General features: G+C 31.4%; 1 protein-coding gene across 5 annotated transcripts in view; it reads left to right on the forward strand.

Annotated features, from left to right (window-relative positions):
• Nucleotides 1-20674, forward strand: part of LOC130896195 (cell adhesion molecule Dscam2) — a 260584-nt gene that overhangs the window by 96951 nt on the left and 142959 nt on the right. For all 5 annotated transcript variants that reach the window (XM_057804116.1, XM_057804113.1, XM_057804114.1 and 2 more), the window contains exon 3: nt 6174-6335. In XM_057804116.1, the coding sequence (XP_057660099.1) occupies nt 6174-6335 (162 nt within the window). The remainder of the gene's footprint in view (nt 1-6173; nt 6336-20674) is intronic.

Here is a 20674-nt window from a genome sequence, read left to right on the forward strand (position 1 = left end):
GTTGATATATCAAAATACGGAAATCCACCGAAAATTAAAAAAATGATTGCCAATATAGCCAAAAATCTTAAAACTTGAAAAAATCCAACAGTTTTTAGCATTTTCACAGGAAATATTAAGAACTTCGACCATGCAAGGATTAGAAACGCTTTTTTTTTTAATTATCAAAATAGCAAATGTACAAAACAGCCAGTGAAAATAAATTTGGCACAATGGTAAAAGGTATAGCGGAATTATACTGTTTCCAAAGGTCATCTGCGAGTATTTTGGTTAATCAGCAGCTAATATTTCAACCCTAAAACGCTATGGATATAGAAAATTCAGCAATGTTACTGATTTTTATAATAATAACTCTTCGGATAACAGAATGGAAAAAGTGTAGTGGAATTGATTCAGCCTCCACTAGAAAGGCTATGGAAGGCTATGGATTATATTTTAATTACCGAAAATTGTGTTAAAGCGGAACGACTTACCATTAATTATTTTACTAATTGTTCTAATAAAACTGTTTATCATGATTTCAAATAAAATATAATAATGAGTTGTTGTAACATGTTTTGTGCATTATAAGTCGTATAAGTAGAAAATATAAAGTGGTGAAATGACAAATTTCTCCTTCACGTGATTTGTGGCATACGTTTCTTAGACTCGTGCCAACTTCTGCTCTCGAAAGAAACATGAAATTCTTTTCACTTGAAAAATATATTATAGTCGATCATATTTACATGAAAAATGTCGGTCATCTGACTAAAGCTAAGCCTTACGGCTACACGTCGCGAAGTTTTGAAATGCGAAGTATCATGATTTTTACGGTTATTCAAGGGACAATATCGATACTGCTGGAAAAAATTTCAATCAAATGCTCCAGTGAGAAATATTATAACTCATTTTTTTTATAGTACGTTATAAGTCATGTACAGATACTTCTCATCAGTACATGAAGTACAAAAATTATTTGTGCAAATATTAATAAATTAAGGTCCTTCTAAGATTTATTTTTATTATGTTTCAATCAAATCGTTCAATACTCAGATAATATGAAACTCATTAGTGTTATTACGTTATTGGAAGTTATATCAAGAATTTATCATTTATTTAAGTTGAGCTGAATGGAAGGTGACATTAACAACTAGGATATAAAAGAATAGTCAATCTTAGATGTTTTAAATACCAATAAGTGAAAATTTAGAGCTTCTCTCTGATGTGAAAGTTTATTCTATCGATCATTTCGTTTCTTTCGTTCACCGGCTCTGCATATACCAAGCATTTAAAATATCCCCAAAAAAAAAACGAATTCATTTTATTTTATTCAGGGAAACGTGGTAACCATGCAATTGACCTTCCCGACCTATATTCACCTTACCGATCTATATTCACCTTCCCGATCTATATTCACCTATAAGAAAAAATGTTATTAATGATACAAACATGTCCCCGATATAGGTTCTGGAAACAGTCCTGTTCGGTTATATTGAAATTCGGCGAAAGCGCGTGATACTATTGATATACGTTTGATATACCCGGAATTCGTTTGATGTTTGTTTTATATATAATTTTTTATCATAGCAGACGTATTTGAATGAATTAAAAACGTAAGAGACAATTTTCATAAATTCACGCCACGAATAGAAAGAAATCATTTTGGAGAAACGCTGACCATTCAGGTTATTATCAAAAGAATTTGGACCAACTGAATTATTCGTACCGTGAGGATTTTCATCTGCCCATAAATGTAAACTGTTGAAATTAATAAAACAGTCTCGTGTGAAACTAGCTTCATCAGTAAACGGTACTTTACCAACAAATGTATTATCTGAATGTGAAAGGAGTAAAAAGTTGCTCCTAGAGAATCCTATGAATAGTTGTCGTTTATACGTTAAATTGAAGTGACATTTTGCGTACGCTAGTTTTGGGATCGGCGTCAACTACATCTAATGCATTCTGCTCTTAAACTGGGGTTCGTATAGTTCGTTGTTGACCTTCGCCATCTTTTTTTGGAAGTGCATTTCCTAAAATATCATTTTATAAAAAATAACTTTTATAAGTATTTACCTTGCCATGTACAACGACTTAAAAATTTACGTATCTCCTAAACTTTACATTTGATCAAGTTAAACAACGTTTTTGTTAAAAAATCGATTGAAAAATTCTTTTTTGCTTTTATTAGATTGTACAGGTTGTCCCTGAGAAAGTTACGGATTGTTTACCATTGAGCATAAGCCTCCCCTGACCTTCAAATAGTAGTGTAGAATTATTTATTCCGTCAATGTCATGGACATACGTAATCATCCATTAAAACTCATAATGTAGGAATGTTTAATTTAGAAAATATACTTTAATATAAGTTCTGATTTCGCTGCTTTGAATGCCTATAACTCAAAAACAACGGGAGAAGTTTTTTGTTACAATAATTGTCACAGCATTATCTTCATGCCATTCACTCACTCCCGAATTTTTGCATTTAGTCCCGAAACGCATATTGTCCATTTAAAAACAATTCACTAAGCTCTGACCACAAAAATACGAAGCTACTTCGTACTCTACTCTCAACCTCCGGCACAGTACATAACTCTTCACATTGAAGCTGCAGGCATTGTACATGTTTTATCACTTAATCCACCAATTACTTTTACAGCTTTCATTTCCGCTTAAATCCTTCAATTTCTAAATTTGAATACAAACTAATAGATTAACGACAAGAAATTAGTGACCTCAAATAATGGAAATCCTGATTTAATAGAAAATTCCAAATATCTAGGCAAAAACTAAAAATAATTAAGTAGTGTTGAGGATCGTCAAAACTTGTTCCCTAGATATTTTTCCGAGACAATTCAAATTTCTCTCCAAATATTTCCAATAACAATATAGATCAAAGTATTGCTAGTTTTCATATTAGGTGGATTTTGAGAACATACTACCATCTATATTCTCGCCCCCATAGACAATTCAAATCTTACGAAACAACGGTTTACTTATATTTTATCAAGAATAGATTGTGGGCTTAAACATAAAATAAAAATAGAGGTTTAATGACTTGCCTTTTTAAAAATAGTTAATACATGATAATTCTTACAAATATGCATGTATGGCACCCAACGAGTATCAATTTTTTTTCACATTAACGTGGTTGTTTGAAATTGAATTATGGATCTAAGACCAAAAATTGCCTCAATCACTTGATATGTGAAACTTGGATCTGCTATTATATGTCTCAGTCTGTCCATGCTTCCAACATTACTCGAGGAACAGAATATACCAGCATGCGCTGATGTATTAAAGCGATATCAGTCTCAACTTCTCTTCACACAGTCGCTTGTAAATTAATTTCATTACCAAATAGCCTCATGAATATAGCGCGTGAATAACGATATTTTTCAGTGTTTCAATTTATGTCAAATGACGTTAAGAAACTAAATAGAAAAATATAGAAAATGCAAGTGACTCTTCTTCAACATCACCAGAAATTAGTGAAGCTGTTGAAGTTGCTCGATTAAATTTATTGCCGGAAAAGTCAAGGAAAGTATATAAAATGTCATATGAGTTTTGAACTAAAAAAAAAGATTATTAATAACTGAATATATCAATTAATTAATAATTAAATATATATTATAATATATTAATACATAAATAAACACCACTCTCTCGTAACATTGGATACCCATTATTTGTTGAACTAATAAATAGATTCTTGTGTTGATTATTATGGAGATATACGATTATTATGATTTTCTATAATTATGTACTATTATTGAATAAACAATAATATATTGTATGAAATATTTGTTGGAATAAAATAACAATGTTTCTAATAATGCAACAAAATTTTCTACTCGCGAATAATGAGTTATTATTCACTCGGTGATTTATGTCTTCACTTTCACCTCGTGAATAATAATCTACATTATACACTTGTGAATAGTAATAATATAGTTTTTCAGAGCTATATAATCCCATTTTCACAATAACGATTATACTAGATTGTTTTTTTTTTTGGGATCGATTTATTTGAGATCGGTTATTTTCAAATATTTATCTATTACAGTAAGTTGTTAATAAAACCATTATTGTACTATTGTGTAGGAAAAAGCATATAACAATCGTCTGTCTTTTAAACTTTCACACAAAATAATTTCCATTTTACTAATAATCCGAAGCTCAACTCTGATGGGGTACTTTCCGTAGTTTGATGAATTTAACGAGAAGCAATGCGCTCTCTCTTAAATTAGCTCGTTTTCAATGACTTTAAGCTGTTGTGGAAGACCCTGGAAATTATGTTGTTATCCGCTCTTTCACTGCTATCACAGTAGTGTCTTAATTCTCATTAAAGGCAATAACTTCCATGAGTTCGTAAGATTGATCACAGATTTAACGTTGATAAGAAAAGAGCTAGAAAAGAATTTCGACAAAATTTTAGAAAAAAATATTTCTTTACGAACACCCGAGTCAATATGCATAGCATTTAACAGAGAAAATTATAAATTTTTTAACACTATAGAAAACCTAAAACTGAAGTATAACTATTCTCATAACCAAATCTACATTTGTGATGAGACAGGAATTTCCACAGTTTCTAACAAAAATCCCAAATTTCAAATGTTACAGTTTTATGTTGCATTCTACCGCTACTAATTTTCCCTCGAGCTAGGATGCGACCTGCATTCATGAATGGTGCTCCCTTAGGATCAATTCGCGTGGCATACGAAACGGGGTTGGGCTCAGAAATCTTTATTAAATATCTGCACCATTTTATTCAATACGTCAAGCCCTCCAAAGATTATACCATTTTATGATTGATGAATAACCATGCCACACATATAACTCTGGTTGCCATAAATTTATGTAGAGAAAACTACACCTCATTACTTGGATTGTGGTTAATAATCCAGAACCATCACCGTTCAAGATATTGCTTATTTATTCAGGCAACTTATTTAGAAGCAGTATCAGTGCCAAATGCTATAAATGGATTTAAGGCTTGTGGAATAGAACTTCTCAATTCCGATATATTTTCTGACTTAGATTTTGTGGCAGTAAAAACTACAAACAAGCCTCTTGAAGTGCCAGTAAATCCTAATCCTACTACAGTTCTAGTTGTTGAAAATGTTATGCGAAAGTGCAAATCTAAATAACGCTCGAAAGCAAAATGAAAATCTAACGAAAAACACCAATCAACACCTTCCTCTAATAAAAACGGAACTACCAGAAGCCAGAAGTGTAAAACTAAAGAACGTAAGTTGCCAAACAGTGAAATCAGAAACCATTGAACGAAAGAAGCTTAGCTCATCTTCAGAATCACCTTGTGATGTTCCGACAATAGACGCTGAATATAATCAACTGATTAAAGGAATTACATTATATGTGACGACGCAGGAACAAATAATGACCTTTAGTATATTTGTGCTAAATGTGGAGAATAGTCTCAAGCTCTGTTGCACTTGACTAGACGTTTTTGCGACTTTTTACTTTTGTATTACTCACTGATTAACTGATAATATCTGTACTATTGGGATTTCGTGAACGAATTTCTTTAGGAAAAGCCGAATTAAGTAATAGTTAGTACTGAATTTAGAATTTCAATATAATATTCTGCTATAAATAATGAAAACTATTAAAAAAAGCAATCATACTGTAACGTTTTTCGAATTTATTTACACCCTCTTTATTCGTGGGGTGAATTAATTAACACTATCTCTTACGTTCTTAATTTATTTACACACTATACAATTCACTTACCTTATAATAATTTACTTATAAATATGACTTAAGTGATTTCTGCGATTTCTCTCGTTATTTTCACTATATCTATTTATTAAAAACTAAACCAAATTGCGTTCATACAAATCATTTATATACCTAGAGTTCTAGAACAAAAAGAAATAAAAGATATACTGTAAATAAATCGCCTTCTATCATAATAAGTTCTAAAAGGAAGCAACAAATGCGCGCCCGCCATTTAAGATGAAAGGCCCCGCGCTAATTCGCCGAATTTTATAATTCCATTGAAGCTGGACAGGGCCTGCCTAAGAACCTATTTAGCGAACTTACAATACAATATTATATTCGTAATTGGTTGGATTTCTTCCATCCAGCTTTCGGTTGAAAGCTAAATAAGACATAACGATTGTACAACTTTTCTTAATTCTCTTCTAAATAATAATTTCTCTCTCTTTCAGTTGTTACACAAACTTTTAGAGTGGACGTCGAAGTCATAGGAGCGGCTCGAGGGTGTACAGCAGTATTGAAATGTATAGTTCCAAATTTTGTCAAGGATTTGGTGAGAATCATATCCTGGGTTCAAGAGCCTACATTTTTCATTTATCCATCACTACAAGGAGGTAAGAAATTATTTTATCAAAAAAAATCTCATACCCAATTCGTTTATTTACAAAAAACTTGTGATACTTTATAATAGAAAAGTTTTACAACAACGAATTGGTTATATCAATATATTATGTCATACCATTACAAATTTGGAATAAACTCAAATTATATTTTCTCCAATACTGCTCGGAGTACTTACTCCAATCTAGTTTTTTTGAATATAATAATAGATATTCAAGATCTTTTTGTTAAGAGGAACAGATTTATGGTAATTTTTATAGATAGCAGAGCTGTTATTTTTATTGCTATGTTAGGGTTTGTGAAGTTGTATGTACATAAATACCAAATATCAAATTTTTATTCCTTACCAATTACAAAGAAATCAACATGATAAGTTGTGGATAACAATAATCAAATTTGATGATTTCAATAAAAAAAACCTCATGAGGTTATCGAATGAATATTTGAAATGATCCCAGACATAATCAAAATTTGTTTTGAGCATTTCTAATGACTCTTACGAAATTATAGTTTCTTATTCGTGCGCTACAACTCGTGACTGTTTCTAATACTTTGCGATAAGGATGCGCCACCTCAGGACGGGGATATTTCAGGTTAAATAAAAGGTAGTCCGAGTACATAATACAACTTGTGAAAAATTCATCAAAAGTATTACCTTATCCACGTTAGCAGTGTCTGAGACGTTCTCTGAGACGACAGAATCCGAAGAAGAAACCGAGATAGTGGCAGCCTCTACTAGAGAACATAAGACCGAAACTCCAGAAGCCACAGTGGTCTCTGAGACGTTCTCTGAGACAACAGAATACGAAGCAGAAACGGAGATAGTGGCATCCTCTACTAGAGAACATAAGACCGAAACTCCAGAAGGCACAGTGGTCTCTGAGACGTTGTCTGAGACGACAGAATCCGAAGCAGAAACGGAGATAGTAGCAGCCTCTACTAGAGAACATAAGACCGAAACTCCAGAAGCCACAGTGGTCTCTGAGACGTTCTCTGAGACAACAGAATACGAAGCAGAAACGGAGATAGTGGCATCCTCTACTAGAGAACATAAGACCGAAACTCCAGAAGCCACAGTGGTCTCTGAGACGTTGTCTGAGACGACAGAATCCGAAGCAGAAACGGAGATAGTAGCAGCCTCTACTAGAGAACATAAGACCGAAACTCCAGAAGCCACAGTGGTCTCTGAGACAACAGAATACGAAGAAGAAACAAAATTGGAAAATCCAATGATTAAAACCTAGAATTCCTAAATCCTTTAAATTGCATTGCAGGATAGGTGAGGTTGGGTTAGGTTGGTCGAATAAAATAACAGAATATGAGTTTGTGAAACAGGTCTTTTAAAGATACAAAATCTAATATTTTTTATGTGTTTTGTTAGGTGTTTAGAATGTGAAATATTTCTTACCGAAATACACTGGGAATAGGTTTATATATTTTTTTGTTTCTCATTTCAAAATTAGAATATCGAGCTGCATAATCTTCCGTCACGAGTTATCTAATCTTCATGACAACCACGATCACAAGTTGGTACATTGTAACATAAGTAACAATTTTATGGCGGATATTAAAATCACGAATTGGCGCACGCTCGTGCTTGTATTTCCAAATCATTTCTTAGTTTAAAATACTGCGTTTCAACTCCCATGATTAGAAGTTCTGAACATTGAGAGCTTTTGATATTGATTGTTATTATCAATTCGTTTGTATCGAGATACTTACGAATGGAGAGCCTCAACGTACTGTTTTGAACAGTAGCATGTACGGGCAAGTATTAGCGACTTGTGGCATTTACTTCCTTCCTAAAATTCTAAATATTATTCGGATATTCGATTTTCTAATAAATGTTCTATAACACTTATGATTATATAGTGTGTTTCTATATTCGACCGACAACGCTCTACCACAGAGAGATCTCAATAAATTATTCATTTTGATATAGGAATACGAACCTTTATGGGGCCTAATTTCTGTAATATAGGATGTTCAAAATTTTAAATCAAAAGTTTGCCATCAATCAAGACCGCCTTTAATTTTTTTTTTCAAATTTAGTGACCAATATGCTCCTCAATAAAGTAATATTTCGACATAAACAAACTTTGAACAAAGTTAACCAGTGGTGCGCAGTCAGGGTTAGTTGTCACGTTTATCCCCCTATTTTCTACGCCACTGGAACAAATTATTTTTCTAATTATGTTTTAAATTGCCTGATTATTTTTAGTTAAGAAACTAAAAACAAAAGTCTGCAAGCACGTAATTTACAAAATAATTAATTATTCATTTAATTTCAAATAATGATTAAGCGTAACTAGATCAGAACAAATAAAAATTATTCATAATCATAATTGTTCGAGAATGTACCGTTAAATATTAGACAACACATGTGGTTTCAACACGATGGGGCATCCGTTCATTTTGCTACAACAGCAAGAAATTACTCAAACAGACGTTTTCGAGAAAAATGGATTGATCGGGGTGGACCCAATTGTTTGCCTCCAAGATCATCTGACTTAAATCTTATCCTATTTTTTTATATGGGGCTATATGAAGTAATTAGTGTAGAAAATAATTATCGAATCTGAACAAAATCTAATAGCTAGAATTCAAGTTGCGGCAGAAATAATTCAATCCCATCCAGAATTATTTCTGCCAATACTTTGAACAACTACTGTAACTTTATCAATTTTCTCATTGTTGTAATACAGTGTTGTTCAAATTTAATTTGTGCTATAATTATTTTCATTTTCAATGCCAATTTTGTTTTTATTGTAATACATTTTTGTTTGAAATTGAGATTATGAATATGTACTTTATATTTGTTTTGAAATACCTACGCTTAATCATAATTCGAAATTAAATGAATAATTAATTAATTTGTAAATTACTTACGTGCTTGCAGACTTTTGTTTAGAGGCAAATTTCTACAACACCATTGATTTTAGCTCCATAAAAAGTTATTAGTTTTTTAACTAAAAATTTAAGACAAAATTAAAAAAAAATGACTATGAGTTTTATACAAAAATTAAGAAACTATTTGTGTTTTTCTCAAATTCATTTCAGTAAAAACGAACACTGCAATGGTTAATGTTATTTTTTGTGAAAATTTTGAAAACACTCAATATTTCCGTAGCAGCTGAAGATAAGCATGGGACATTGTATATGAATTATGTTTAGAACTTTCCAAAGCATCCATAAAATGAATAATACACAGAGGGTTGCATTCAAAATAATAAAACTGGTGTTAGCCAGTTCCATATGGCACACCCTATGTAATTGTTTTTGGAAAAAAATGCGTATGCTAAAATTGATGCATCAAGCCCTTTTCTTATCATACACTCATTTATTCAATAACTAATTTAATCCATTTAGCTATTCCACTTCATATATGATATATTTAAAACGATAAATATTCTATATCCTTTAATTTCAGTTTCATTATAAACTTGATTATGTAACAGAAATCTTATCTATTTAAATATATATTTAATTGAATTTAGACCAACAGTGATATTTTTTCTTCTAAAAGATATACTATAATAAGATATTCAAATACTGAGAATATTTACGTACAAAACGAGATTACAGTAGCCACTATATTTTCTTGTACTGTCAATTTAGAGAGTATGTGATAATATCTAATAATTCTGAATTTATAAATCTATGTGGTTATTTATCTTGTGAAGTAATCTCATCAATATATATGAGAGGTTTTTCTTTATAGCTACGTTGTGAAAGAAGAAAAATAACATAATAAAGACTTTGTGTGTTGCAATATATGTACATGTATCTGAGCGAAATACCGAATTCCATCTTTCCGTTATATTTACATAAAAACTTTTTCCTATTTGATATTCTGTGTTTGACAATCGTCCCTTCGTATAAAAAATGTCATCCACGCACTTGAAGTCGAATCCCTAAAACTAACATCTCGGTGAATTTTCTCTCCAACTGTACAAACATAACCAGCATATATTTTATAACGTTTCTTCATGGACAAATGGATTTTTATCCTACTGGAACTGAATGTGTCATATTTATACAATGAAATGGATGTTTGCGTTCTGGAAACATGTACGCATATTAAAAGCTTATGAATGAAAATTCACGTTTGTCATGTTATATTCCGGTATTTTTTGTTGTCCTCTGAGATTTTAACATCCCCACTGAGAAAAAGGGGAAACGTTTTGTGCATTTTTATGAAATATTTCAAATTGAATGTTCAGGTTAATGGAGTCTAACATGATATCAGGTAGTAAATAATAGTTGAAAACATGTCCAATGAAAAAAAATAAATTTATTAGGAATGATGTCAGAAAAATCATGCAAATATGAGAATTCAACCTCTGCACCTCCGCTCAAATTGTGTCATAAGTAAAAAAAAATCTATCGAACAATAAGCGTTTGAAATTAATTCACTTTTCGGATGATAACTCAAAAACTGACTTACCACATTAGTAACTATTTAAACGATATTATTTGAGATAAAAACCAAGTTTTTTAGCACCAATGGTTCAATGAAAGAGATTTCCAAATTTTTCTAAATCCATACGAAAAAATTCAATAGTTGATTGCTAGTACGAATTTAAGATGGGTCTTTCCCATAACAAAATTTCCTCATCGAACCCCTTTCTAATTAAGTTGAATGTGCCAATAAGACGTACCGTTTCAAAAACAAAAAAGCAGAAAGGGCCGAAATTTTTTATTTTTGAAAGTGAAATTTGCAATGTGTTTTACTACCAAAAATATAATACCTGCAACAAGGTTATCATAAGCATAGATGCGGTTCAATATGTACAACCCATGTCAGAGGTCATTCATGTATGCCTATTTTCATTTAATCAATTTTAAATTGATCAATAGCTTCAATGGCTTTCTTATTGAGAAATAGTTACTACACATTACTACATTTTTGTCATTATTTAACTTAGCTTTTTACGAGTGCGGTTTAAATATGATAGAGACAATGCTGTAAATGGCGCGCCTGTATGTTTTGAAGGTCACGATTTTCTTATGTGTTAGCTGGGTCTCTTACTAATTCCGGGTTTCTTCACTTACTTCACTACTAAGTATTATTTACCGAATAACCAAAAATTCGGTGTCAATTAAAGAGTTTAGTAGAAACTTAAGCTTTAATATATATCAAAAGTGATTCGTTAATTTATTATAACTTATTTGATTAGTTCATTTTTGGAAATATTCGTCATACAAATAATTGAACATTTAATATGGATGCTTTTCAAAATTGAGAACATTTGTTTGATAAAGAATTGATTGAGGAAATACAGAAAATTCCAGAGCAAACTTATTCCGTTCGTCATAAAATTGATCGTTACAATTTTCTGTCCGATGATGAAATTTTTTGACCGTTTTCTTTTTTCTTTCCTATCAATTATTTTCAATATAAGCTATAATTTTCACACCAACACATATTTCTCCAACTAGCAACGCTCAATACAATATAAGAACTGGAGGTAAAAACCCCAATGATGAGGTAAAGAAATTTGTGTGCAAGTTTCCTAATTATTTCTCCGATACCATGTAACTAGTGAGAGGAATTACCTAAAAGAATTGTGAACATTTTTGAAATGATTTTCCATATTCTGCATTTTCTTCTGAAGATTATGGTTCTCAAAATATTGCAGACAAAGAAGATATTAGGATTGGAAGAAAAATTAGGGACGAAATCTACAGTTATTATACGAGAGTTGTCTGAGAATTAACATTTTCATAATTATGTATCGACTTGGTCTTCTTTCAAGTCTATACATTTAGTCTAGCAATACTTCAGCTTTCTTATCCATTTGGAAGAATTTTACGATCTTTAATTACAGTACAGAGTGTCAATTTACAGTGCCTAGCCCCTCTTCCAAATGACAGCTCAGTAGTGAATATTGTCAGGAAAATATTCATGAGGACTCACTTATACGATTGCCAAACAACAAAAATTATTCGTCGAAGATGTATGAAATTTTCATGATAACCACTCAATGAATGCGCAAATCTATTCCTTAACTTATAAGTTTATAATTAATTTTCATACTTTAGGTTGAAGTCAGAAACTTTTTAAGGTAACTTTCATATTGTCCATTCTATACACATACACTCATTCAAAACATGTTAAAAAAGTTATGTTGATTTTGTGCAATTTCGTAAACATTCTCATTTTTTTGTTCTCATTTTCGAGTTAAAAGATTCAATTTCTGGTGAAAAATTCGATCATATTATTTCTAAAAATATCTATTTAATCTGCAATTCGTTTTAAAGCTAGAAGTAATCTTTCATTACGTTCCCACTCCATTTTCCGCAGTTTTTAGTTTTATTTCAATAGTTTTTCAATGTTTTATTCTCAAACATCATTCTTTAGCATAAGAATAATTCTCCAAACCATAAAATTTCGCTCATAAATTCGAAAACAGTTCGTATGTGTGTTTCCGACCACTGCCACAAGAAGTATTACAGACTTTAACAACTACAAGAAATCCTTTCAAACCGATTCCATTTGTCTTCCGTACGTGGCATAAGAATTACTTTTACTGATATTCTTAGAATTCTTTCTCTATTTTCGAGCGATAATTTAAGTTATAAATAAGATCAGAATAAATGCTGCGATACAGCTCCTTTGTGAAATGTTATTTTTCATTTCGAAAATAAGCTTTTCGTTATGACACATCCTGGCAACAATGGAAGCGAATTTAATAAAACGTGATGTGACAACTTATAATATTTATATTAATACAAGCATTTCAAAAATGTTGGGGAAAAGAATATAACTCCTAAAAATGCCCTAGAAACTTCCAGAGAACACAAAGGAAAATAGAGAGCACGATATAACGAAATATATACTAAGTGATATTTACAACAAAATGAAATACACAATTAAGGTTTGTGTCGTTTGTTCATCTTTGATACCGTGTATCCAGAATTTGTGGAGTGCAATGGAAATTAAGCAGTCTCCGCCTCAACTTACAAATAATCGAAAAGTTTTGAATTGCATGTACCTGCCACTCTCACAATGCTGTCAAATTACTAGATTTCGATGGAAAAATCATATCACTTGAATTCCAGATGTTCTCATTGATCCCTACAGAATTTTCCGCATGTCACTAGATATGTGACATGTAACATGATTAACATGTTTTTATCTGTTTTATTCAATTCATAACAAGACATATTGGTCACGATCTACCTAAAGTTTTTACCGTTAATAATGAGGGTACGGTAACGTCGTTATCAAAGAAATATGGACTAATGATTTCAAAATGCACTTCAAAAGTCACTTCTTTAAAGACTGTGATGTTTTTCTTCTCTATTTATACGATTTCTATTCGTAAGGTGAATTAATAAACACTGTCTATAATGTACTTATCACTTAACTAACTTGAATCATTTATTTTAATTATTCGATTACTTTCTTTTTGGTCTATTCACTACGACTATTTTTTATATACTAACTGAACTGCGCTACACAAACTCTTTATATATATCCTCAAAAGTTCTATAAAATGAAGAACCAAAACAGATAAACGAATAGACCTAGCAATTATTCGAAAGAAACAACGTAAATAAACCGCCTGTTGTGATAAAAAAGAAATAAAAAAGCGCCGCGCTTCCGCCGAATTCCATTAAATCTAGGCAGGACCGGCTTCAGGGTGGAGACGCGTTCGTAAGAACACACAAGACTCTTTTGGATCTAAAAAGAATTGGTATTGCCTCAAATTTAACAGTGTTGTTTTCTGACATACCTATTCATCCATGACTATCATCTATAAAGATAGTTTTTATACCAAAATTAGGATTTCGGACTACTCATGGGTCCGTTTGGGAAATACACGTCAATGTCAGAGGCTTCCCACACCCAGTTTCAGGGCAAGTTCAATTACGAGTGCAGACCCAAGTTAAGATACAAAATTTGGCAATATGTGATCAGCGATGAACAAAAATGTTGTGAGCTACGCGAAATCTTTTTCATCGAATTCTCTTCCCCACTTCCATAGACTACAAAAATGTGAATCTCACGTTTTCTGATAAACATTTGTTGGTCTTATTGAACCTGTGGACTCAAATATGTATCATATTGTGAACATTAGGACGATTGTGACATATAATGTGTTTAATCATAGACCCGTGTGTACCCTTGGTGTTTTTGTTTTCTCACGATTTCTTGGACGTCCTCTTTTGCTCTTTTCTATTTCTCTAGTTTGCCAAATTCTTTTGACCGCTCTATTGATCTAAATTCTACAAAGGTGATCATACCAGTTGTAGTTTTCCAATTGTTTTAATCGCAGTTTCTTATCTCTCGTCTCTTATTCGATCTTTTCTGGTAATAACTTTGACTCTGCGTAAGTATTTCATTTTAGCTGCTTGAATTTTGCTTTTCAGTGAGTTTGTAAGTACCCAGCTATCGCTACTATGTAACAGACTAAATATATAGAAACCCGAGTGATACATATAGCTTCGATAAATTAAGCTCTATTATCTGTCAAAATTTTCCTTTCGGTATATCTGAAACAATGTAACTGATCTTTGAAACATCAGTCAATACAAAATATTCCAATTTCATTCGCTTTATCAGATTTCATGTTCAACCATTTCGCCCGCATTGAAAAATACTCAACTATCAAATCTCTGTCACATTTTTCATTTTATCGAACACTTACATCTCGCGAAATATACGAAGGATTCAAATGTATTCAAACACTCCATGCCAATATTCATTTTAACAAAAATTTGGAATATCGGCTTCTAAGTGTAGTTACTCTATAAATGGAATTTATCAAATAAATATATAAAGGAGCAGGAGAAATTCAATATCAAAATATAAAGTGGTTGATTCAACTCAATCTCAATATTCTAATACTTTCAAAAATGAACAAAAATTTTTGATGCTATTGCTGTCGACTATTTAGTACCATAGTTACTGTGGAATTATGAATTTATTTCTAACTTATATCAACTTCATTCATTGCTATGGTATAAACTACAGAGGTTTTCGTCATTAATAGAAGTTTAGTCATCAAGTTCAAATATACCTTGGAGAAGGTCGTATTATTGTTTTGCTTAATGAAAACGCACAAGTATGTGATGATAATGGCTTCGTAGTATTTGAATCATATAAAACTAGAATGTACCATGAAGAATTTTGAGGAAACTCGATCCATTTTTGGTTATAGTCACGTACAACGAACCTTTTCATAGTCGCCTTCATAAAAAATGATCAACAAGTGTTTAGACAAAAGATAGCATCTAAAGTGGTTGTTTGAAATAAAGGTTTTTCTTTAACGATGATCGAATCTATCAACGGTCTTCTTTTTAACCCTAGAATACTAAATCTTCGTTGGTTCGACTACCTCTGTCGAACAATTGGTATAATATAAGTATATATGATATAAAATTGGAACAATATGGTATAACCTTTGTGGGTAAGGTAAGAAAATTCAGGCTAAAAGAGAGGTGATACATTGACGACATCCTGTGTCTGAAACTATTTTATATCGATTCATTTATGGAAGTAATTCTTCGTTTCACCAATATAGAGATATCAAATCAGCAGAATTAAATTCATATATCATATACTGCCATAATTTTTATAAAAATAAACGGAAAGTAAAGCCATTGACAAGGATTTATTGCATGTGTGAATTGTTTGGTTGAGAAAAAGAAGGGATCTACCTGGATAACACCGAAGTGTCAAGGATAGGATTGACGCAGCAATTGGACCTACAACTTCAGTTCCTCGGCTAGCACCTGCAGCAGAAGCACAAGAGAAAAAACACGCTCTAAATGCGAGTACAAACTCCGAAGAATGACAAAAACCTCTTATGTGACTAAAGTGTAAAAATTGTTTCGAAGAAATGTAGTAAATGTGAATAGAAAAAGATATTGACTTTTATATAATTTTTGGGTTTTCTAAGCCATTTTTATTTGAATTTTTTATGTAACAGTCTGTGTAAGCATTTATTTACATATCTACTTTTGTAATATTCGGCACAAAATGTTCATGTTTTAATATCCCATCAATAAAAATGTTAAATGGATAATTATTTGCTCTTCTTGTTTCCTTTACAACTCTCTTAATTGATTTTTAGATACTGTTAGTCACAATGACGAAGATTTAGTGATAAGGTACCTAAATTGAGGTTTAGTACTCCAGGGTTAGCAGAGAACTGTCAAAATTTCTCATCAACTATGGTAAACAACTTCATTTTCATCAAAACACGAATGAAAATTTACGAATTTCAAAAAAAATTTGTATTGATGTTCACATAAATGTAAGTGATGAGGGACTTGAAGTGAAAAATACGGGAGTGACATGAAAAAAACACCTCGGATCTAACTTATACGCCTCTAAAGTTGCAGAATCAGAATTCATATTTTAGTATATTTTCTAAATTATACATTCGAACAATATGAATTTCTAATGAATGATTACGTCCATGTTGTATATTTGACAGAATAAATAATTCTACTTTATCATCTGAAGGACAGGGGCGGCACATGCCCAATAATTAACAATCCGTAACTTTTACAAGGACAACCTTTACAATATAAACATAGCAAAATAATATATTGTACAACAAGTGAGAAAAGTTTTTCCATTTTTCTCACCAATGTGGAAGTTTGTGGCACGTGCCTGAAAGGCGAGTGCCGTAAACACACGAGTTGTAGTTGATTGTGAAATTTTTACAATAGTTAAACCCGAAACGTCATTTCTTTTTATTAAATTTTCTGGTATGTTAATTTTAGATGTTGAGGGTTGATCGTTCATATAAGGTTTATTTTCTGTCTCTATTTCTGTTCGAGTGGTTTTTCAATTGAGTTGACGATTTTATTAGCAACGTTAATTTTATTTTTAATAGACTCTTCGACATATCCTTCTGCTACAGTACTGGATTGCTATCCTCCATGGCGCTTAATATGTCCCCTCCTGCATTTACTAAAATTGTTGTCGAAGAACGTCTGAAGCAGTAACCTGTGTATAGACAGGGGTTCTCTAATTTAAAAACAAATATCAATTTTTCACCCATACTACCGAATTTTTGATGACAACTACCTGTCTAGTACATTTTCCGCACATTTTTTATATATCTTATAAAATTCTCCCGTTACAGTTAACGTTCTTGGCTTTTTTGTTTTCGTTTTATCTAATTTCACAAGTAAAGCTGAATTTAAATCCCCTAAATTATCGATTCTTAACTTCCCAACTCTCTCTACGACATGCCCCTGCCAAGCTAATAGAATTTTTAATAATTATTTAATTCTTTTTATCTACTGAAAAAAACCCACTAATTAGAAAAATCTATATTAATTCAAGGAAAAAATAGAATGAGATTCTAAAAATAGTTCCTTCTAAATAAATTCATCTTCATTAATAAATATTCCTCGTCTGGAGGTTCGTTTAAAAATATCTGCAATTGGTCTGTGTGATTTTTGGGAACGTGATTGTCGGACTTTCTTTTCAAAAATGAAAGTAATTTTTGATACTTGTATATATCAATATTATTTCTTATACTAATAGTACTTCGCAACATTGAATATTGTGATCAACGTGTATACGCGTTTAAAGTTTTCTCTTCAAAATAAACTAAACGTATAGTTTCCGAAAAAGATTTTATTTTTTGTATTTCTTCTCGATTCCATACATTTCTCGTACGCTAATTCATATATTTTCTTAAATTTCTAAATTTACTTTTGCTGCTTTTTTCGATATATCTGACTGAGTATTCAATGGAAATTGCGATTTTCATCAAACCACGAATGAAAACTACCTTAAAAATTTTAAAAATTTCTATAATCTGACAGTTGTGTCAACTATTTAAAGTTGAGAATAACCAACTAAGTTTTCGTCGATTTTTATTGATTCTCCATATAAATGTAGGCAAAGTGCAGTGAGAAATGATATTTCTCACAGTGTGAGCAATATGTGGTTTTGAAATTTAGTTACGTCACTTTTCATAGCAATTGTAGAAAAAATCATTTTTCAATCGATGTTTTATTGTTTGACTCGATATGCTTAGAAGATATGTATGTTTTTAGATCATTATACATGCCAAAGAAACCATTCGCCATAAAGATACATTCCAAAGAAAATTATCATAAATTGTAATTATTTATTGAAAATACTGCAGAAGGTATTAAAACACGTGTTACTTACATAAGGAAAAATTGAAATGTAGAAAAAGTTATTTAGCCTATAACTTATCAAATAAAAACAAAAAAAACTATAAAAAATGTTCGAAGTGGGCACCTTGCCCTTCTACACACTTCCAGAGTCTACAAAGGATATTTCTTTGAACTTGGAAGAGCATTCCAAGATTCTCCCTCATAACGTCATAATGGAAGTTTATCCTATCAGTCATTCCTTGTGTTTAAGTTCTGATTTCGCAAATTTAAACGCCTGTAACTCAGAAATGAGCATTATTTTCACGTCATCTACTCACTCCCGAATTGTTTGCATTAAGTCCCTGAACTTCTTGTATATTCTGGGAATGAAGTGAGCTATGAGAAATATGTCACTTCCTAAAGTAGATGTAGAGAAAATACTTTGGATGAATATGTGATTTTTTTTCTTACGAGTACTTCATTTTCAACGAATGGAAGAAGACGCGATATATCTGTCTTCTCCTTCCAATGAATAAATATATTTTGTTTTATAATGACGTCCTCTTGAAACATCTTTAGATTAATATAATATTAGAGTATCTCTTGGCAGCGATCTCATTACCGAGAATTTCGGTATTCGTTAAAACACTCGTCTCCAGAGAAATGTAAGCCGCCTGAGGCTCCAGTTTTAGAATTAATGAATGTGAATATTATCAATGGAATATTCTTTGTCAAGCTCTGTTTACAAAATTGTCTCCAGTTGTACACAAGTCTTCACAGATGAATTCAGTTTAACGTGTTTGTTCGAAAAAAGAAAAACCTTAGGGAATTCATTCAATGAGAAGTTATCGAAAAAGTGAGCAGCAATAATTGCTCTTGTTAAATAATTTCTCGGAATTTTGTGCCGTAATGCTATATGCTTGAAATGGCAAAATATTATCTTATCAACAACAACAAGAGGAATGAAGGATACGCTGAAAAGACGGATAAAAACAGGAGTTCTTCGCAGTTTATGGCCTATTCATAATGTTGAAACAAAAATATGTCAAGTACCAAAACGTTTAATATGTATAATGTACAGTTAAATCCCAGTACTCAAATCTATGATTAACAGAAAGTGCAAAATAGCATGTGAGTTAACTAACTTACATAATTCACAAAGTGGTTTCAATAATCTTACTACTGTACTCGACGGATGTCAAAACTATTAAGAACACACTATGCGTGTGTATGTTCTCTTAAATAGTAGTCGTATTGTATAAAAAAACTATAATTGATTACATTAATAGTGGCTAGAGTCACATCAATACAAAAAGAAGGGTAAGTAATTTGGGACGTTAATGGAACTTCAAGTGTCTAAGGGACATATGGAATCGCTTAAGTAAGATGTTGATTAGGGTAGGGGACAGTCAATTTACAATAAATCTTGACTAAAACAATAATAAGGTGGATTTTTTGATTCTTCACAGTCAGTTAATATAAGACAGAAATTAGGTAATCCGAGACGAAATATTATTGGAGCATAAAATAAGACACATATTGTATAATATATATATGGTCAACAGATCTTAAATGTAAAATAGATGAAAACTCGTCAAACAGTTTATTTTATTCCGCTTCATTTGACATGAGTAAAGAAATAAAATTTTTTGAATAGAAAGATAAGTTTTGCACATCATTTGATAATATAGGAGAACTAACCAAAATTTTATTTCAAAGAGTCTCTGTACTATCAACTTTCCGTAGGGAATGGAAACTCCCAAACAACCGACACCTCCCCAACATCATTCTCTGGAGAATCAACAAATCCCGTCTTAATCCATTTCAAATACTGAGAGAAATTTTTTAGGGTGTTAGCTATCGTTTGAGTTTGCGAAAAGGAAAAAAAGATTTGTTCAAAGAGTACATGGGGAGATATATTTGTATTACAATTTCCGTTTTAAATTGAATTTCTCCTGAATCTTCATGATCATTAGTAAATTGAATAAATACGTTTTAGTAGGTTATAACTATTTGCTTAAAACTTACTTTTTTGATGATACGATGGAGATATTCTTCGTGATCAATAACTTTATATATGTTAAAAATAGAATAACATGTCGTCCTTTGAAATAAATAAATAAACAATTAATTCAATCGACATCAAATTTTGAAATGATCTCGTAACTAATCTTGATCTTAAAATTTTTAGATAAGGCAAAATAACAATGATCGCAAAAACAAACGTTCATTA

Source organism: Diorhabda carinulata, chromosome 7, assembly GCF_026250575.1.
Source record: "Diorhabda carinulata isolate Delta chromosome 7, icDioCari1.1, whole genome shotgun sequence".
In the NCBI taxonomy this organism is placed as follows: Eukaryota; Metazoa; Arthropoda; class Insecta; order Coleoptera; family Chrysomelidae; genus Diorhabda; species Diorhabda carinulata.